At 45.1% G+C, this 17,298-nt stretch overlaps 1 protein-coding gene and 1 non-coding gene across 2 annotated transcripts; both read left to right on the forward strand.

The window, feature by feature from the left end:
- The first annotated feature begins 6,078 nt into the window (after positions 1 to 6,078).
- Positions 6,079 to 9,434, forward strand: Insl5 (insulin like 5). The gene is made up of 2 exons (XM_048453491.3): positions 6,079 to 6,323; positions 8,940 to 9,434. Exons 1-2 carry the CDS (start codon positions 6,134 to 6,136, stop codon positions 9,170 to 9,172), a joined length of 423 nt encoding a protein of 140 aa, XP_048309448.2. The 5' UTR covers positions 6,079 to 6,133; the 3' UTR covers positions 9,173 to 9,434.
- Positions 9,435 to 11,581: 2,147 nt separating this feature from the next.
- Positions 11,582 to 11,689, forward strand: LOC148122739 (U6 spliceosomal RNA). Its single transcript, XR_015737607.1, has one exon. It is a non-coding gene; the product is annotated as a U6 spliceosomal RNA (small nuclear RNA).
- Positions 11,690 to 17,298: the final 5,609 nt, after the last annotated feature.

A 17,298-nucleotide genomic window follows, 5' to 3' on the forward strand; every position in this document is an offset into this window, starting at 1 on the left:
TGTGACCTGACCCATACCTTATCAGTGTTCTAACTAATTATCTTAGCTGACCTGGTGATATTTTCAGTTTAACGAGTTATAAAATAAAATTACAGGTTTAATACCTCGATGTGATATTCTAGCTAGAACCTATACTATCAATACCAAAACTGTAATCAGTCTAACACTGACGTCCCTGGGCTGTGGTGGGATCATCACCGTGGTAACTGCCGTCAGTCTATGCAAAGTTGTCTCTGTGTAAGGATCTGGTCAGCATTCTTTGCATTTAATCCTTACGACTCCCCTCCTGAAGTTGTGTCAGCGCTGTACCCGTGGAAAAGTGTAATTCCAAGACATTCTGTGTCGCAAGTTCTCACAGCTGCCAAGCAGCAGAACTGAGCTCCGGTAGGCCAAATCTGATGCCACAACCAGTACCTACAACTCATGTCAACCTGCCTCAGCCACCAGCTACAGAGCAGGCCACAGCCACTTGTCCGAGACAAACCGTGCAGAGGTAAACCACACATCTGATAAATTCACTGTGCAACTCTTAATTTTAATTTTAGTTTTGGTTTATGTGAGTTGTAGACCTTCCAAAGCTATCTTCTTCTAATATTATCTCATTAAAGATTAGTATTTCAAAATTCGGCTTTTGTAGGTATACAAGCATGCAGCAGTATGTAAATTCCCTCTAACTATTCTTTTGAAGTGGAAATGAATTAATGAGTTAGCATAAATAAGTCAGTTAGCACTTAGCATAATCTACCACGTTCAGCAAATAATAAATTAGCAATGCCCCTTGCGTAGGATTAGAAAATGTTAATTTTACTGGGACAGGTTTCCATAGATAGATTTTCTGTGTAAATCTCAATCTCAAAAGCATCCATACATTTGTACTGCAATTTTCCAGGCTGGTTATTAACCATAGCTCATAGGGTTTGTAGCTGATAAGGCCTCCATATAATCAACGTATTGCGTATGTGATAATTCCTCTTGTTAGGGACAAATCATTCATGAGACTGGAGAGATGGCTCAGCTATTAAGATCACTGGCTGTTCTTCCAGAGGACCAAGGTAGTGGCTGTAGGATCTGCATTCTTCTGGCCTCCTAGGACACATATGAGACACAGACATACATGCAGTTGAAACACCCACACACATAAATAAATTTTAAAACATTTTAAGTAAACTCTTTGGGTCATTATAAACATTCTTTCTATCGACAAAGATGTTGTAACTATAAGGTAGTTATATTCACCAGGATAAACCAGGTTATGCTGTTACAATTAACAATCCATAAAGCTTCATGATTTTATGTGATAAGGACATCTTTCTTGTACATATCTCAGGCTCTGTGGAGGTAGCAGGGGGCTCTCCTCTGTGTTGGACTGACTTAGCAACTAGATCTCAACAACAGGAATGTGCTGGTCATAAAGAGGAGAGGAGGAAAAGGGAAAGAAGGGGAGGGGAGGGGAGTGTGAAGAGGGGAAGGGGGAAGGGAAGGAATAGGGGAGAGGGAAGGGAGAGTGGAGGAGGGGAAGAGAGGGAAGAAGAAGAGAGTGGGGATTAGCGCAGGAGAGGGGAGGGGAGGGAAAGACAGAGCTGAAGAATCTTAGGTCTACCCATGCTTTTGTTCTATTCATTCATTCCTATCTTTCTTCCTGTCATCCAATTGATCAATTGTAAAAGAGCAGACCCTGAGGTTCCAGTTTCCTTCAAGGGTCTCTAGGACATGCGTCTTTTAAAAAAGATCTTAAGGTCATAGTCCCTTTCAGGGAGATTAATAATGCATATTGGTACAATAAGTGCTGAGAGAAAAGGTGCAGTTAGGCCACTGCTGTGGCCGGAACACTTGTACTCCTCATAAGAAAAGCCACATTTCCAAATGACAATTCTCAAGGTGTATGCTTAGGAGAAGCCTTGGGAGGGGTGAGACCACAAGGACAAAGCTCTTGTTCTTAGTAGAGACCCCAGAGAGCTGGTGTGCCCGTTCTGTTGTGTGGGGGCCCAGTGGGAAATCATTCATCCACAGCCCAGAAGAGGGACTTCCCCAATCTGACCATGCTGCTACCTGGGCCTTGTTGTTCTCAGCTTCCAGAACGACACGAAATACATTTCTATGTTTATGAACTTTCCAGCCGCTGGCGTTTTGTCACTGCAGTCTCTAGGGACTAGGGGACGTGAAAAGACAAATGCTACCAGGTGTGGAGATGCGTGTCTTTGATCCTCACACTTGGGAGGTAGAGGCAAGCAGGTTTCTCTGAGTTTGAGGCTGGGCTGGTCTACAAAGAGAGTGCCAAGACAGTTATGACTGTTTACAAAGAGGAAAAAGAATCCCTGTCTTGAAAAACAAAACAAACGACAACAAGGCAAACCAACATCAAAAGAGAGAAACGCAGAGTGAATCGAAGCACCTGCTGAAAGAGTCAACCAACAAGCAAAAAGGATTAAATGCTCCAGGAACATGATAAATAGCCAACTGACTGGTCACAAAATGGGAGATGTTTACTTCGGTGGTCCTCTCTAATCAAACCCCAAAGTACGTGGAAGGAGTGATAGTTGGACTGAAGTGAAGAATCTTGAAGGCCAAGCTGTTTAGACTAATGTTACGTAGATAATAATAAATCACAAAGATTTATAAATAACAAAAAGAGTTTGTTGATTTTATGTGTTTATTCGTAAAGGAATCATTTTATTAATTTATTCTAACATATTTATAAACTATTCTTTGATAATTTCACACATATACACAATATAGCTAAATCATATTGATCCCCTACTCCTCCTTCAACTTACAGAATCCTAACTCCATCCCACTCCCAGCTTTATGTCTCTTTTTTAAACAACTTACCAACTTACCAAGTTCTGCCCATGTCCACCTGGGCATGGGGCCCATGTGCACCTTAGTGTGGGGCCCATGTACACCTGGGTGTGGGGTTCATATACACCTGGGCATAAGGTCCATGTGCACCTGTGTGTGGGGCCCATGAGCACCTGGGCGTGGGGTCCATATACACCTGGGCGTGGGGCCCATGTGCACCTGGGTGTGGGGCCCCTGTGCACCTGGGTGTGGAGTTCATGTACACCTGGGTGTGGGGCCCATGTACACCTGGGTGTGGGGCCCATGTACACCTGGGTGTGGGGCCCATGTACACCTGGGTGTGGGGCCCATGTGCACCTGGGTGTGGGACCATTACAGGAGCATGATCATTCTAGCAGGGACCACACCATCAGTTGATACTATGTCCATTTAGCAAAATAGCAGTACATTCACCTCTAGGGCCTATGAGCACCACAGGCAGGGGCTCTTGTTCAGATTTATAGTACCCGCTGTGAACCTCTTCCTGCCAAGCAGACTCAAACCCAGTCAGAAAAGTGCTTGGTTGCCCACACAGCATCCATGCCACCATGGCACCCACGTGCATCTCTTAGCAGGTTGGCCACTACAGCTAGCAAGATTCACAGCTCAGAGAGACAGTTGCTGACTTTTCTCCCCTAGCAGGCTGCATAGCAATTTCCAGTTCCATGAGAATTAGCCAGCAGGGAGGAAGTTTCCAGGTTCTGCTAGCTTGATTTGTCCAAGTCCTGGGACTAATGTGTGTGTATCTTCAATAATATGTTACTGTCAAGTTCTGGTAGGCAACCAAAAGCAGTGGCAGCAGCCTGTATTATCTCGGGGGGTCTCTGGAGCTCCCCTTGACTGAAACCTTTAGTGGAGGGGCCCAGACCTCTCACTGGGCTTTTTCTTTGTCGACCTGTGGTCTCTAAGAGGAACAGCATCCTCCATGTTAGGGTAACTACAATTAAAGTTTTCCTATATTTCATCAACTTAAAAAATAGTAGGTTTCCATGGCTTTTTGTCAGACATCCTTAGTGTTAGTTCCTCTTCCGACCCTCTAATCCCCCCTCTCCACTTAAGCATCCCCTCCCCATCTCACTTGTATTCTACAATCTCTCCTACCTGAAAATCTCCCTCCCTTCGATGGTGAAGAATTTTTCTGGAGCAACATATCAGATAATTCCAGCGAGGCTTAGAACTTCAAGTTCAGGAGAGTCCTTAAACAATCCAACCTGAACCTCTCAACGTACAGATGGGAAGAATAAAGCAGCCAAGAGTGAGTGAACACACTGGGGGCTCGCATTGCTGTCCTGGGCTTTGTCAGTCTGTCCATGGCCAGGATGGCTAGTTTGTGTCCATTTAGCCCCAGACAGAATTCAGATCTTGGTGTCCTCTCATGCACACCACAAAGTAGGGTGACCCCTGGAAAGACCCTAAGAACTGAAGGAAAAATGGAGGCCGAGAGAGAATACTTAGAATGCAGTGGAGTAGCGGTGGTTAACTGCGGTTTCCATTAGTTTCCCAGAGTGCGTTTATATTTGGGTTAGGTGGCTGTTCTGCCTTGTTTTCTGTTGCTGTGATAGAATATTCTAACCAAGAGCAACTTGGGAAGCAAAGGGGGTGATTTCAGCTCACATTTCGACTTCCTAGTCTGCCACTGAGGGAAGTCAGTGCAGAAAATCAAAGTAGAAGCCAGAGGAGAAGCTGGGCGGGGGGGGGGGGGGGGGGGGGCACTGCTCACCAGCTTGTTCCCCGGCTCACTCCCAGGCTCACACTTAGCTAGCTGTCTTCTCGAAACCAGGACTACCTGTGTAGGGATGGTAACACTTACCATGGCTTGAACACTTCCACCTCAATCAAAAACCAAGATATTAATTTAAGAATGTCCAAAGAAGATGGAGCCAGTGAGATGCTTCAGTAGGTAAGGTACTTACAGACTGAAAATGAAGGACTGGACCCAAATTTGGTCTCCAGAAGCCACATAAAGATGGAAGGAGAGGACTGACTCCATGGAGTTGTCCTTTGACCTCCATATATGTACTGTGGCATATGTGCCTGTTCACAGATGTCATACACACACACACACACACACACACTCACACACGCGCGCGCGTGCGCGCAACAGCAATGCTAAAACTATAAAATCTTAAAAAGAGAAATGCATAAAACATTCATTCTGTGGCCATGTGTATTTCAGAGCTACTTCAAGGCACTCTTCTACTCTATCTTGATGGGCTGTTTCAAAAATCAGTGATAACTCTTTTTCTTTTAACTTAAAAGCACTTGTATTTCTGATAAGGTCTGTTTGAACCTTGGTATTAGAGTAGTAAGAACAAGTTTATCACATCTCAAGGCATCATCCCACTAACGCAGAAACATTGTTAGTCCTTTACTAAAGTCTTTGGTTTAGCAAGTCTTCACAGACAGTCTCAAGGATAAAAACTGGAACTGAGATGCTCCATCTCAGAAGGCTGTGGGCACACAGCTTAAATGAAGGCCTCAGCTGGCTTACCAAAAGAGGTATTTCATTGCTTAGCTGTCTGGGACTACAAAGTTGGCTTTATGATAATAGAAATGTATGCTGAGAGAGGCATATCCAGCCCATAGGTTAAGGACATCAAGGAACAGTCTAGCTATAGAAATTCTGAGTTCTGCAGATAAACTATCTTTCCTAGTCTATGCTGATGCTGAGGTAAGACGGCAGTGAGGAAATTGAGAACGGCTAACGTGTAAAGAGGTCACACATTAGCTCATCACCTCTGTGAGGCAGTGACATTGCCATCAGCATTTATTTTTTCTTAAAAAAAAGGGGCACTTAAATGATTTTCTTTAAACTTTAGATCTGGTGAGAAGAAAGCCAGGAATCAAACCCAGGGTATGACAGACTGCATCACCGTGTGATTTCCCACTGCATTGCCATAGAAACCACATTCACTCTCCCAAAGCCTTCATCAGATGTCAACTCCCGTGCTAGAGGGACACCACTATTGACTTTCGGAGTTTAAAGTTTGCTCTTTGTCAGTCAGTAAATGAAAGTGGGCCCTGAAACTTATACCTTCCTGCTTCTCAACGCCTGGTATTTCCACAGCAACTCCCAAGAAGATGCAGCAATACCAAGTGAGGTGTTTGGATGACTGAGTACCCAGCAATAACCATAAAAGCACATCGCTAGCCCTCCATACTGTCACCTCCGTGCTTAGTAAATACTGTTAAATAAGGTCTGAGCAATCCAGCATCCAGGGGCTTAGTATAAATGGCCCAAGAGGGTGAGGTAACTTCAAACATTCACTGGGTGCTGCCGACTGCATTGATTGTTATGCTCTCTGGCAGCATGAAGGGCCCCACTCTAGCTCTGTTCCTCTTCTCCATCCTGTTGACTGCTGTGCAGGTGCGAAGCGGGGAGACTGTGAAGCTCTGCGGCCTCGACTACGTGAGAACTGTCGTCTACATCTGTGCCAGCTCTCGGTGGAGGAGGCACCTGGAGGAGGTACCCCAAACTGAGCAAGGTAATTGAGCTCACATCTCCCCCCACCAGATCTCTCTTTTTACACCCTTTCCCCAGCTATTTTAGTAGCTATTTCTCTAAGAAATACTGATCTACTTGTATATCAATGTATGTGGTTTCTCATCAAAATACACCTCTGAATTCGGCCTGGGAAAAGGTAAACACGCTACGGTTTAGAAAGTATTGCACTGCAAGCTTTTAGTCTTCTGCTTGCAATAATTTCATTGCATGGAACTTCAGCAAGTGTAGCTTCCATGAACCGAGCAGGGAAGGCTACAGAGAGGCCAGACAGATATCTGCACACAGAGGATGACGGAGCGCGGTAAGCTGGAGTTCAGGTAAGCGGAAAGGATGGAGCCCGCTCAACAGAGCACTTGTAAAGTACCAGGCGGTTTCAGGGGCAACATTCGCTCAGCTTCCCTATGAGAATCGTAAGAAGTAATGCTGCTCCTGTTTATCGTTTATCAATAAGGAAACTGTCCAGCCACTCGGCCGCGGGACCAGATAGCAAGCCAGGTCTTCCGTGTGCTTCAAGAGCCCAAGTCATCGCCATTACATACGGTGCCCCAAGTGACCAGGAGGCTTCAATGGTTACTTACATCATGGAGAAGGAGGAAGGGCCTCTGTCAAGTTTGAGAAGTGGCAGGGGGTGGGGAGCTGGGGGGATTGTGAGCAAGAGGAAATGTGTGGTCAGAATTCCCAGAGTGCCCGTCAGTCTGCTCTCCCAGCAGTGATGTGTGGGCTTCACCGAACTTTGGTTTTCCATTCAAATAACTTAGGAGATTGACTGGAATTCTTTCTGCTAATCTTGTAATGAATTATGAGGTAAAAGGCTGGAGACATGACTCAGTGTTCCATGTCAGGCAACTCACAACTGTGGCTCCTTGTCCACGACTGGGCACCAGCATTCATGTACACACACACACACACACACACACACACACACACACACACACACCACACTTACACACAAAATTAGAAATAATAAAAATTTAAAACCATAGGGTAAAATTTCCTTAAGGGTCTACTCTTCTATATTTTTAAATCGACAAAAATGGATTTATCATGTATATACCATGTTGATGCTGCACCAAGACTAGATCAGGCTAATTTGCACACACATTACCTACACTTCTGTGTGTGTGTGTGGTGAGAACACTGAAGATGTGTGCTCTTCGAAACTTCAGGAACGCTCATGTTCCATTGATCACAGCGGCCACATTGTGTCGGCGGTCTCTTGAACTTATTCTTCCTGGCTACGTGGAACTCTGCATTCCTTGGCTCCCCTCTTTCTGTCCCCGGACACCAAAGTCATCCTCAGACAGCCACTATTCTATTACCCCTCTGGCCTCGGCTTTCCAGATCTCTCTTATAAGTGAGACCATTGCTTGAATAATGGGTTTCATTGCTTTTGTTTCCTAATAAAGCCATCGGGAATTAATGACATGTAAAGGCTGAAGCCACAAGGATGGTGCTAAAGACTCCAGCTTGCCTTAAAATGACTGTGCTAAACAAGAAGCCTTTAGTGAAGGACTAACAATAGCGAATATTGTTAAATACATAGTGAAACATTAACAAATATTCCTGTTTATTGGGATGATTCCTCAAGATGTGATAAACTTGTTCTTACCACTTTAATACCAAGGTTCAGACAGACCGGATCAGAAATATGTGTTTTTAAACTTTATAGAGAAGGAGCTATCACTGACTTTTGAAGCAGCACATCAAGATATAGTAGATATAGTATAAAAATGTTTTAAAGTGGCTCTGAAATACACAGGGCCGTGGAATGAATATTTTATACGTTTCTCTTTTCTAGATTTTATTTTTTAGTATTGTTATGTGAGTGCATGTGTCTGTGTGTATCTATGACATCTGTGAACAGGCACATATACCACAGTACATATATGGTGGTCAGAGGACAACTTTGTAGAATCAGTTTTGTCCTTTTATCTATATGTGGATGCTGGGGATCAAATTTGGGTCCAGGCCTTCAGTGTTGGGCTGCAAGCACCCTTACCCACTCAAGCATCTCACTGAAGCATCTCACTCATCTTTGGAAGTCACTGAAATCATAGCACTCAAACCTTCCACAGGTCTCCATCGTGTTTCCCTCACACTAGTTATCTGATCAATTTCTAGTTGGCCAACGAACATTCACTCATGTGGTTTTCGTTCAGTGCCTCCCAGTGTTGCTCCATTGAGTCTGAACTAGATTAAAAGCCAGAGGGACTTGAGGACAGACATTGGGAACAACATTTAGATTTAACAATGCCCATGTTTCACTATCAGATATGGAGTGGAAATCCCATTGATCAGCCCTGCAAGGCTTACCCAGGGTTTTTGTTACTGTTGTTGTTCCGCTCCTAGCTAATTAATGACATCTCCTCTGGCTAGTTAGATAGCTTATTGTTAATTATAACTAGTATCTTTGGAAACTGCTGGTCATGGAGCAGAGGTGGCTGGCAGCAGTTACTGCTAACCAACTGACACTGATGCCTATCAACCTCTGTAAAATAAAGAGCATTCACAAGCCAGCTCTTTCTGAAGTGCAGGTCTTCAGTGCTTTAATTGTCAGGATTCTTTAAGGTAGTATGGTGCCTTTCTTTTCTTATAGCTGAGCTAAGAAGCCACTTCCAGCTCCCAGACAGACAGGAGACATCCAAGGAAACTCTTGAGCACAACCTTCCCAAGATGGATTTCTCAGGCCAGGAGCTTGTTCAAGATCCACAGGCGCCCGTGGAAAGGCTTTGGCAGTTGAAGAAGTACTCGGTGATGTCCAAACGAGATCTGCAAGCTCTATGCTGCACGGAAGGCTGCTCCATGACCGAGCTCAGTACACTTTGTTAGGAAATGCCCATACCCACGGACGAGCTTCAGCATGTATCTAGTTGGCATCCTACCACTGAGTCCCAGTTTCTATCAATACAGCCATGGTTTAGGGGGTAGATAATCCTTTTCTAAAAGGTCTGTCTATTATGGCTTAAAGCCAAGAGATATCTCTCTTCTCCCTTTGCCAAAGTCAATCCACTCTTCTTTCTGAGTTCTAATTTCTGCTTTGAAATTTCCAGTGCTTTGCAAGCCTGCAATAAAATGCATGAATTAAAATTCACTGTGATGCCTTTCCCTTCCAAGATTGTGATAGCCACACACCCTGCCCATCAACACCTGAGGCAGCTGGGAGAGCTGACCCCAAGGTCATAAGGGCAGGAGTGGCTCCTGCCCACCACCAACAGCTGCAGCACTTGGGAGGGCAGACCCTGCACCTCACCTGGGCAGCACAACAGAGTCAACTCCAGTTGGTGGAGGTGTGGGGGAGCCAGCCCTGAAGCTGTGAACATAGGAGATCCGTCCCATTACTCATCTGTCCTGTGGTGGCATGGATGGGGAAGAGATGCCCTCCTCACTCTGCCCATCAAAGCCTGAGGCAGGTGGGAGAGCTGACTCTGTCCCTCATCAGCTGCAGCACTCCGCAGAGTGGCCCCGGTGCCATGCCTGGGCAACAGAGTAGAGCTTGCCTCCTCAGTCACCAGGCAAGCATGCACCGCACAGACATACACGAAGGAAGAACATATGTACACACAAACAGATCTTTCAAACCAAATGAAAGTAAAAGCCATGTGCCACTAAAATTAATGGTGATGCTCCCTTGCAATCTTACCTTCTTTAGCATCTGAGCCATGAAGGCCCAGGAACTGGAGTTACAAATGGTTGTTAACCACCATGTGGATTCTGGGAAACAGACTGCTGAGCCATCTGTCCAGCCCCAATCTAGCCAGCTCTTACTAAAGGGGATCCAAAGCCTTGCCTTCCAGTGATGGGTAAGATGGGTGATACATTTTGCTGTCTCCTAGGTAGAAACTATGCGTCTCATAAGCATGGGTGAAGCCGTGGAAGATTGATCATCCTTCTGAAGCTCCTCCCAGAGATTTCTGGGATCACAGCTCTTAGTGGTATCTGTGGCAGGAAAGCAGAGCAGAGAGCAGGGCTGAAGATGATCACATGAAAGAGATGAATGATCAGGAAAAAAAGGGTGTCTGAGCAATGTTCTCCTTGTAGCCTAGGCTACCTTTATTTTGCCCCTGTCTTGCAGAGATAAAAGCACTTTCCATTCTTACCCTAGCACTTGAGAAATCAAGTCCTAGCTGGTGAAGCCACTGTTACGCAATTGGCTCTCTTCCTAGATAAAAGGAGAAAGTGGGGCTACCCCCAAAACGTTTTCATCTCTCACGCTGGTTGCCGACTCTGCTGGGTTGTAATAATGGAATCAGTTCAGCCTAATGCTGCTCTTATTGATACTGCCTGTGAATGGTGTGAGCTACCTGTTGGGCGTTCGCTGTGTGTGGTCCTGAAACATGACCCTCACACATCAGCTGCAGGTAACCTGTAAGGAGCGGATGGTACTCCATTGTCATCGTTCACACGAGACGTGTGTCTAAATCTGCACAGCTAGGTGGGTGGACGGTGTTTCCAGACATGCAGCAAACTGCTTAGTGTGGATCAAGGCAACTGTCTCACCAAGCTTGCTAATGTTCAAAATTCCTATTACCATTAGGCAGTCCTAGCTTTTTCAAAGGCAGTTTTACAAGGTAGTAAGTTAGGTATCAGCAGGTAAGGAGACTTTTGGAGATGGTGACTTTCCTCTTGACAAGAAGCTTGTAAAACCAAAATGAAATTTCAATAGTCTGTTAATTGATCAAAAGAATGGGATCTGAATCATAGTTCCCATCCTTGTTGGAGATGTCAATCTGAACCATCTGGAGGAACTTTCACTGAGACCTTCCTAAATCTTTGAAGCATATGATCGAGGGACTGGAGAGACAGGTCAGTGGTTAAGAATACTTGTAACATGAGGGGCCTGCTTGTTGGGGTTTCTGTCCCGCCCAGTACCCCACAACCGGTAAACCCCAAAGAAAAATCACACACAGGACTCCATAAGATTATAAACTGATTGGCCCATTAGGTCAGGCTTCTTGTTAACTCTTATAACTTATGTTACCCCATTATCCTTATCTACATTAGCCACATGACTCCGTACCTTTCTCAGCTGGGCAAGTTACATGCTGCCTCTTCAGTGGTCTGCGCAGGAGTCCTGGAGGGAGCTTCCTGCTTCCCAGAATACTCCCAGTCTCTTTGCTCCACCCCTACTTCCTGTCTGGCTTTCCTGCCTATACTGCCTGCCTGGCCAATCAGCGTTTTATTAAAATATGACTGACAGAATACAGAAAATTCTCCCGCATCAAATACTGGATGTCAAGAGTGCTTGCTTCGATAGCACATGTACTAAAATTGGAAACGATACAGAGAAGATTAACATGGCCCCTGCACACAAATGACACACAAATTCGTGAAGTGCTCCCTATTTTTTGATCCTAGAGAAGCTAAATAAGAAGGTGAACCCAAAGAAAAACATATATTTATCCTCCTGAATATTGAAAGTAGACAAGATCAAGAGCATGGGGTGGGTGGGAAGGGTTGGGGGGAAGGGGAGATGAGATGGGGAGAGTGAAAGGAGAGGGGGAAGTTTGGGGAGAGCTTGGGGAAATGGGATGGTTGGGATGGAAGAAGGGTGGATATGGAAGAAGGGAAGAAGATATCTTAACTAAGGGAGCTATTTTAGGGTTGGCAAGAGACTTGGCTCTAGAGAGGTTCCCAGGTGTCCGGGGAATTTCCTCAGCTAGGTCCTTGGGCAGCTGAGGAGAAGGTGCCTGAACTGGCCTTCTCCCATAGCCACACTGATGAATATCTTGCATATCACCATAGAACCTTCATCTGGTGATGGATGGAGATAGAGACAGAGACCCACATTGGAGCACTGGACTGAGCTCCCAACGCCCAGATGAAGAGCAGAAGGAGGCAGAACATGAGCAAGGAAGTCAGGACCGCGAGGGGTGCATCTGCCCACTAAGACGGTGGGACTGATCTAATGGGAGCTCACCAAGGCCAGCTGGACTGGGACTGATGGGGCATGTGATCAAACTGAACTCTCTGAATGTCACTGACAATGAGGGTGAACTGAGAAGCCAATGATAATGACACCGGGTTTTGATTCTACTGCATGTACTAGCTTTTTGGGAGCCTAGTCTGTTTGGATGCATACCTTCCTAGACCTGGATGGAGCGGAGAGGGCCTTGGATTTCCCACAGGGCAGTGCACCCTGACTTCTCTTAGGACTGGAGAGGGAGGGGGAGGAGAAGTGGGGGCAGTGGGAGAGAAATGGGGGGATGGGAGGAGGCAGAAATTTTTAATAAATTAAAAAAAAGAAAAAAAATGAATACTGACTGTTCTTCAAGAGGTCCTAGATTCAATTCCTGCACCCACATGGCAGCTCACAACCATCTGTAACTCCAGTTCTATGGGATCCAATGCTCTCTTCTGGCCTCTGTGGGCATCAGGCATGTGCATGATACACAGACATACATGCAGGCTGACACTTAGGCACATTAAATAAAAGCAAATCTCAAGAATATAGTCTACAAGGTGTTTCCTTAAAGAATATGAATACAGTTATCATTTCAAAAGAAAGCGAATCCAAACAACCCTGTCAATCACCTGGATAGGCAAAGTCCCTAAGGAGAAGTTGCTTTGGCTAGAGGCTTTATAAGCAGTATAAAGCCTTCCTGAAATATAAGTCAGACTGATTTACTCTATCAGGCATAAATTTCCTCCTCTGAAGTGGGCCTTAAATCTCCTCAGAAAGCTGTTAGTTACTTCCATTACACAGCTTGCCAGTCAGCCATTATTATAGGCCACAGAAGCCTTAGCTGGGTAAGACTATTGATTAATCTCCCCCTCCCCCACACCCAGCACCTTCTGGGGCCCTGAAAGCTGAGACCAGAGAGCATGCTGTCTTTGGCAATAGAGCCTTACTCTTCAGTTTGGGTGGGTCACTGTATTAGTTGCTTTTCTACTGTTGCGATTAAAAAAAGATAAATAAAACCCATGACAAAGGCATCTTAAAGAAGAGAGCATTTCCTTGGGCCTCTGCTTCCAGAGAGCTAAGAGGCCTACGGCACACATCGCGGCAGTAGATGGCAGTCACGATGGCAGAAACAGCTCTGAGCTCACTTCTTGAGCCCCAAACAGAAAGCTGAGAGCGAACTGGGAACAATGTCAGGTTTCTGATGCCTCAAAGCCCATTCCTAGTAACATACCCTCCTCCAGCCGCGCTGCCCCTTCCAAACAGCACTACCTGGGACCAAGGGTTCAAACGCCCAAGACTAGGGGAGACATCTCATTCAGAACCCTACAGCAACTAACATCAATGGCTACAGTCCCTATTGTTTTGGGTGGTCTCTGGGACAGTCCCCCACCCCAAGCAGCAACTCAAAGGAAATAGCCTACACCTGACACTGGGCTTTTTATTTGGAACCTATAGCTTCTGAGAGGAGCATTTTCTCCTGTGTAGGGTGAATCGAACTTGATATATATTTAAAACACATATGCACACGCACAAACACACACGTATTAAGGAAGCTAATAAAACATTTCTATACATCTTTTCAAAAGTACTCACTGTTAGTTATTCCTCTCTCTACCCATTATTCTATCTGGCCAAGAACTGGTGGCAAGGGTGCGCATAGGCTGTAGAGGTGAACCTACCACCATTATCTTGCTAAATGGACATACAGTCAAGCAATCTTCTAAGTATCTACATACACATAGGAAAATGCTGCTCATAGTACTTACCAGAGGAGCATCTTTGAGCACTGGGTGGCGGCTACCTCAGACACAATGGTAAACATGCACAGAGTAAGCCCTCAGAGTTCTCCGCTATCTAAATCCTATCCCCTCTCTCCCAGGCTCAGAAACACCACTGTGGAAGACTATAAACGCTAAAGGAGCAAAACAGTGTTTTCTGGACGTGTCAGAACCATTGCATTCACAGAACCTTGTACAAAACCAAGCCAGGGGCTGGAGAGATGGCTCAGTGGTTAAGAGCATTGCCTGCTCTTCCAAAGGTCCTGAGTTCAATTCCCAGCAACCACATGGTGGCTCACAACCATCTGTAATGAGGTCTGGTGCCCTCTTCTGGCCTTCAGGCATACACCCAGAAAGAATATTGTATACACAATAAATAAATAAATATTAAAAAAAACAAGCCAGCCAGCGTTCCAGCATGGATGGGGGAAGGGACTTGGGAGGCTCCATCCCTAGCTGAGAAGCTACTGATAGTTGAGGGATGTTAGGGGAGGGACAATCCATTTTCTTTATGGCAGTGGTCTCTGAAGGGTTGACCATGCTCCCGTGGAGGCCTGCATACTCATGTGCATACGGACGGTGCATTAGATTCAGCGGGTTATTAAAAAAAAAGAGGAACAAGGACGTGAAGTTAGAAAGGAGCACATGATGGGAGGGGCGGAGTCCAGGAGGAGCTCAAGTAGGAAGTGGTAGAGGGTGAATGAGATCAAAGTATAAATAAAAATAATGCATTTTTAAAACTAAATTTAGGTGTTACAGAATATTTAACTGTGCAAAGATGTGTGCATTTGTCTAGTTGTGTAAAGATGCGTTGCTGTATTACTTCGCCTACTTAAGGCACCTGATTGGTCTACTAAAAATCTGAATGACCAATAGCAAGGGAGGTGGTATAGGTGGGACTTCCAGGCAGGGAGAGTAAGTAGGAGGAGGAATTTAGGCTTGAAATGAAGAAAGTAAGGGAGATGACAGCGAGATGCCAGGGACCAGGCAGCCAGACATGGAGGAAGCAGCAAAGGAGGACACACAGAATGAAAGAAAGGTAAAAAGCCCTTTCGACGTGAATGAATAGAAACAGGTGAAATGAAGCTAGAAGAGCCAGTGAGACAAGACCATCCCTAATAAGTCCGAACATCCATAATAAGTCTCCATGTTTTTACTCGGTTGGAGGCCCAAAGAAAATTCCAACCACATACAGGCCTGCACAGTTGCATCCTGTCTGGAGAGAAGATATTTTAAAGAGCAATTATCTGTTCCCACCCTGGCTAGCAGAGGCTTGAAACAATGGATGCCAAAGAATTACCATCTCTCCCCGAAGGTTTGCTGAAGGAAGGGTTTGTCTCTCGTCCATTGTCGGAGGGGACGCTGTCCTCCTAGGAAGGCAGCACAGTTTTGACAGATCAAGGCTCAGCTGATTGGCCAGCCTGCTTCATATGCATCCCTCTATTCCTCCCTTTTAACACTGAACCTTAAGTACCCCCAGATGGACTTGGGGGTCGCTGGATGCCTCCATTTGTCCTCTTCCCAACGTGGCCACACCGAGCACATCTCCTTACCCTGTTTTTACAGTCACTTGTCTCTTTAATTGGTATATTGGATATTGGGAGTGGGGGGAGGTCGAGCCCAGCCCTTGGGGGCTGTCCAAGCATATGCTTTGACCCTGACCACATTGGGAACATGGTAATACCTTTAGAAAGAATTATTCTCCCTCTCCTAGAAACTATTAATTGCCAATATTACTGCCCACATACCGTGTTCATGCAGTCCTTTTGTTTGGTTTGAGCTTTTGAAGTCTTGGGCACGGTCTGTCAAGTGCTGTGAGTTCACACATGCATCTGCCTTGCTGTGTCCTGAGAGCTCTCTTTCCTTACAGTCATTTACTCCTCTGCCTTGGGCCCTCTTTCCACCCCTTCTTCTACAACGACCCCCGAGCCATAGGAGGAGATGTGATTGTCAGGAGCCACTGTCACCTTTATGGGGTGACATTCCAGGATAGGGGCGTGAGGATTAGAAGGGTTAGGTAGGAGGAACAGAGATAAGAAAGGATCACAGAAACAGGCTAGGATCGGGAGGACCACTCAGTCTCCTGCTTTCTGAGTTCTCCCATGTTTAATTTGTCATACATTTTTATACTCCAGTACAAAAGGGGTGGGGAGGTAGAAGATGCTTTAACATGATATAAGGGACAACTAGAACAGTTATTTGCCTCAATACTTTGAGACTTCAATCCATTAATTCATGACAAAAACATTCTGTTGTTTAGGCAGTGAACCCACCCTAAGATCTAGTATCCTGAAGACAGCCTCTCCCTAGGTCAAACTTCCTAATTCAAAAGAAGGAACAGAAGTGTGCTTGAATTCTCTGACCTTTGGTCAAGGTGGAGAGGATACACCTCTATGGGACATTTTAGTGTCTAAAGCACCAAATCACCACACCCTAGGTCACGATGTGCAGTCAGGGTTGTTGTCTACAACTATGAGCAAGCTCAAACTCTATAACCTTCAGAAAGGCTGAATTGGCTCACATTTTTGGGCCTCCAAATATGACATAGATGTTCCATTAATGACGGAGCATTTCAAAGTCTGTCATTCTCCGCACCTTGACCAGTTGTGCGTCTCTGTAATAACTGTCATCTACTGCACAAGTTTCTTTGGTGGGGATTGAGAGACGCACTGATCTATCTATTGGTATAATGATAAGTCATTAGGAATCAACACACACACACACACACACACACACACACACACAATGAATATCCTTGGATGAATCTGATCTCAGACTGAGTTAGCCCCATCATAAGGACTAGGAAATGTTTCCATCTTAAATCCTAACCTCTACTTCATTAAGTGAATGGATCCTTATGGGTTTTTCATTTGTGCTTGTACACGGAGAGGCAAGCAAGCTCTTTGGCTATGTTTTGAGATCATTTTAAATCTATATTATCAAAGTAAAGTGAACTAAAGAGAATGTATTTGCGTAATTAGTTGACAAATACACTTTATCTTTTCTTTAGTTTCAAAATGATTTATCTCATATAAATTTATAAAGTGATTTCCCAACATCCACTAAGCAAAATCAGACTGATTATGTAGTTGGATTGTCCTCTGTTGTCATTTGTTGGAAACATCATCTGTTGATTCAAATTATCTCAGGTGCAAAGGGAAGCCTGGGTCTTCCCATACTAATTATACTGGTTTCTTGCCTTGGTAGGTAGTGAAATCAGTTGGTGGTAGATGGAAAATCCCAGGCTTCAAGTTAGAGCCTGCATTTAAAGGAAT

The sequence above is a fragment of the Myodes glareolus genome, chromosome 3 (genome assembly GCF_982192425.1).
Source record: "Myodes glareolus chromosome 3, mMyoGla1.1, whole genome shotgun sequence".
NCBI classification, from domain to species: domain Eukaryota; kingdom Metazoa; phylum Chordata; class Mammalia; order Rodentia; family Cricetidae; genus Myodes; species Myodes glareolus.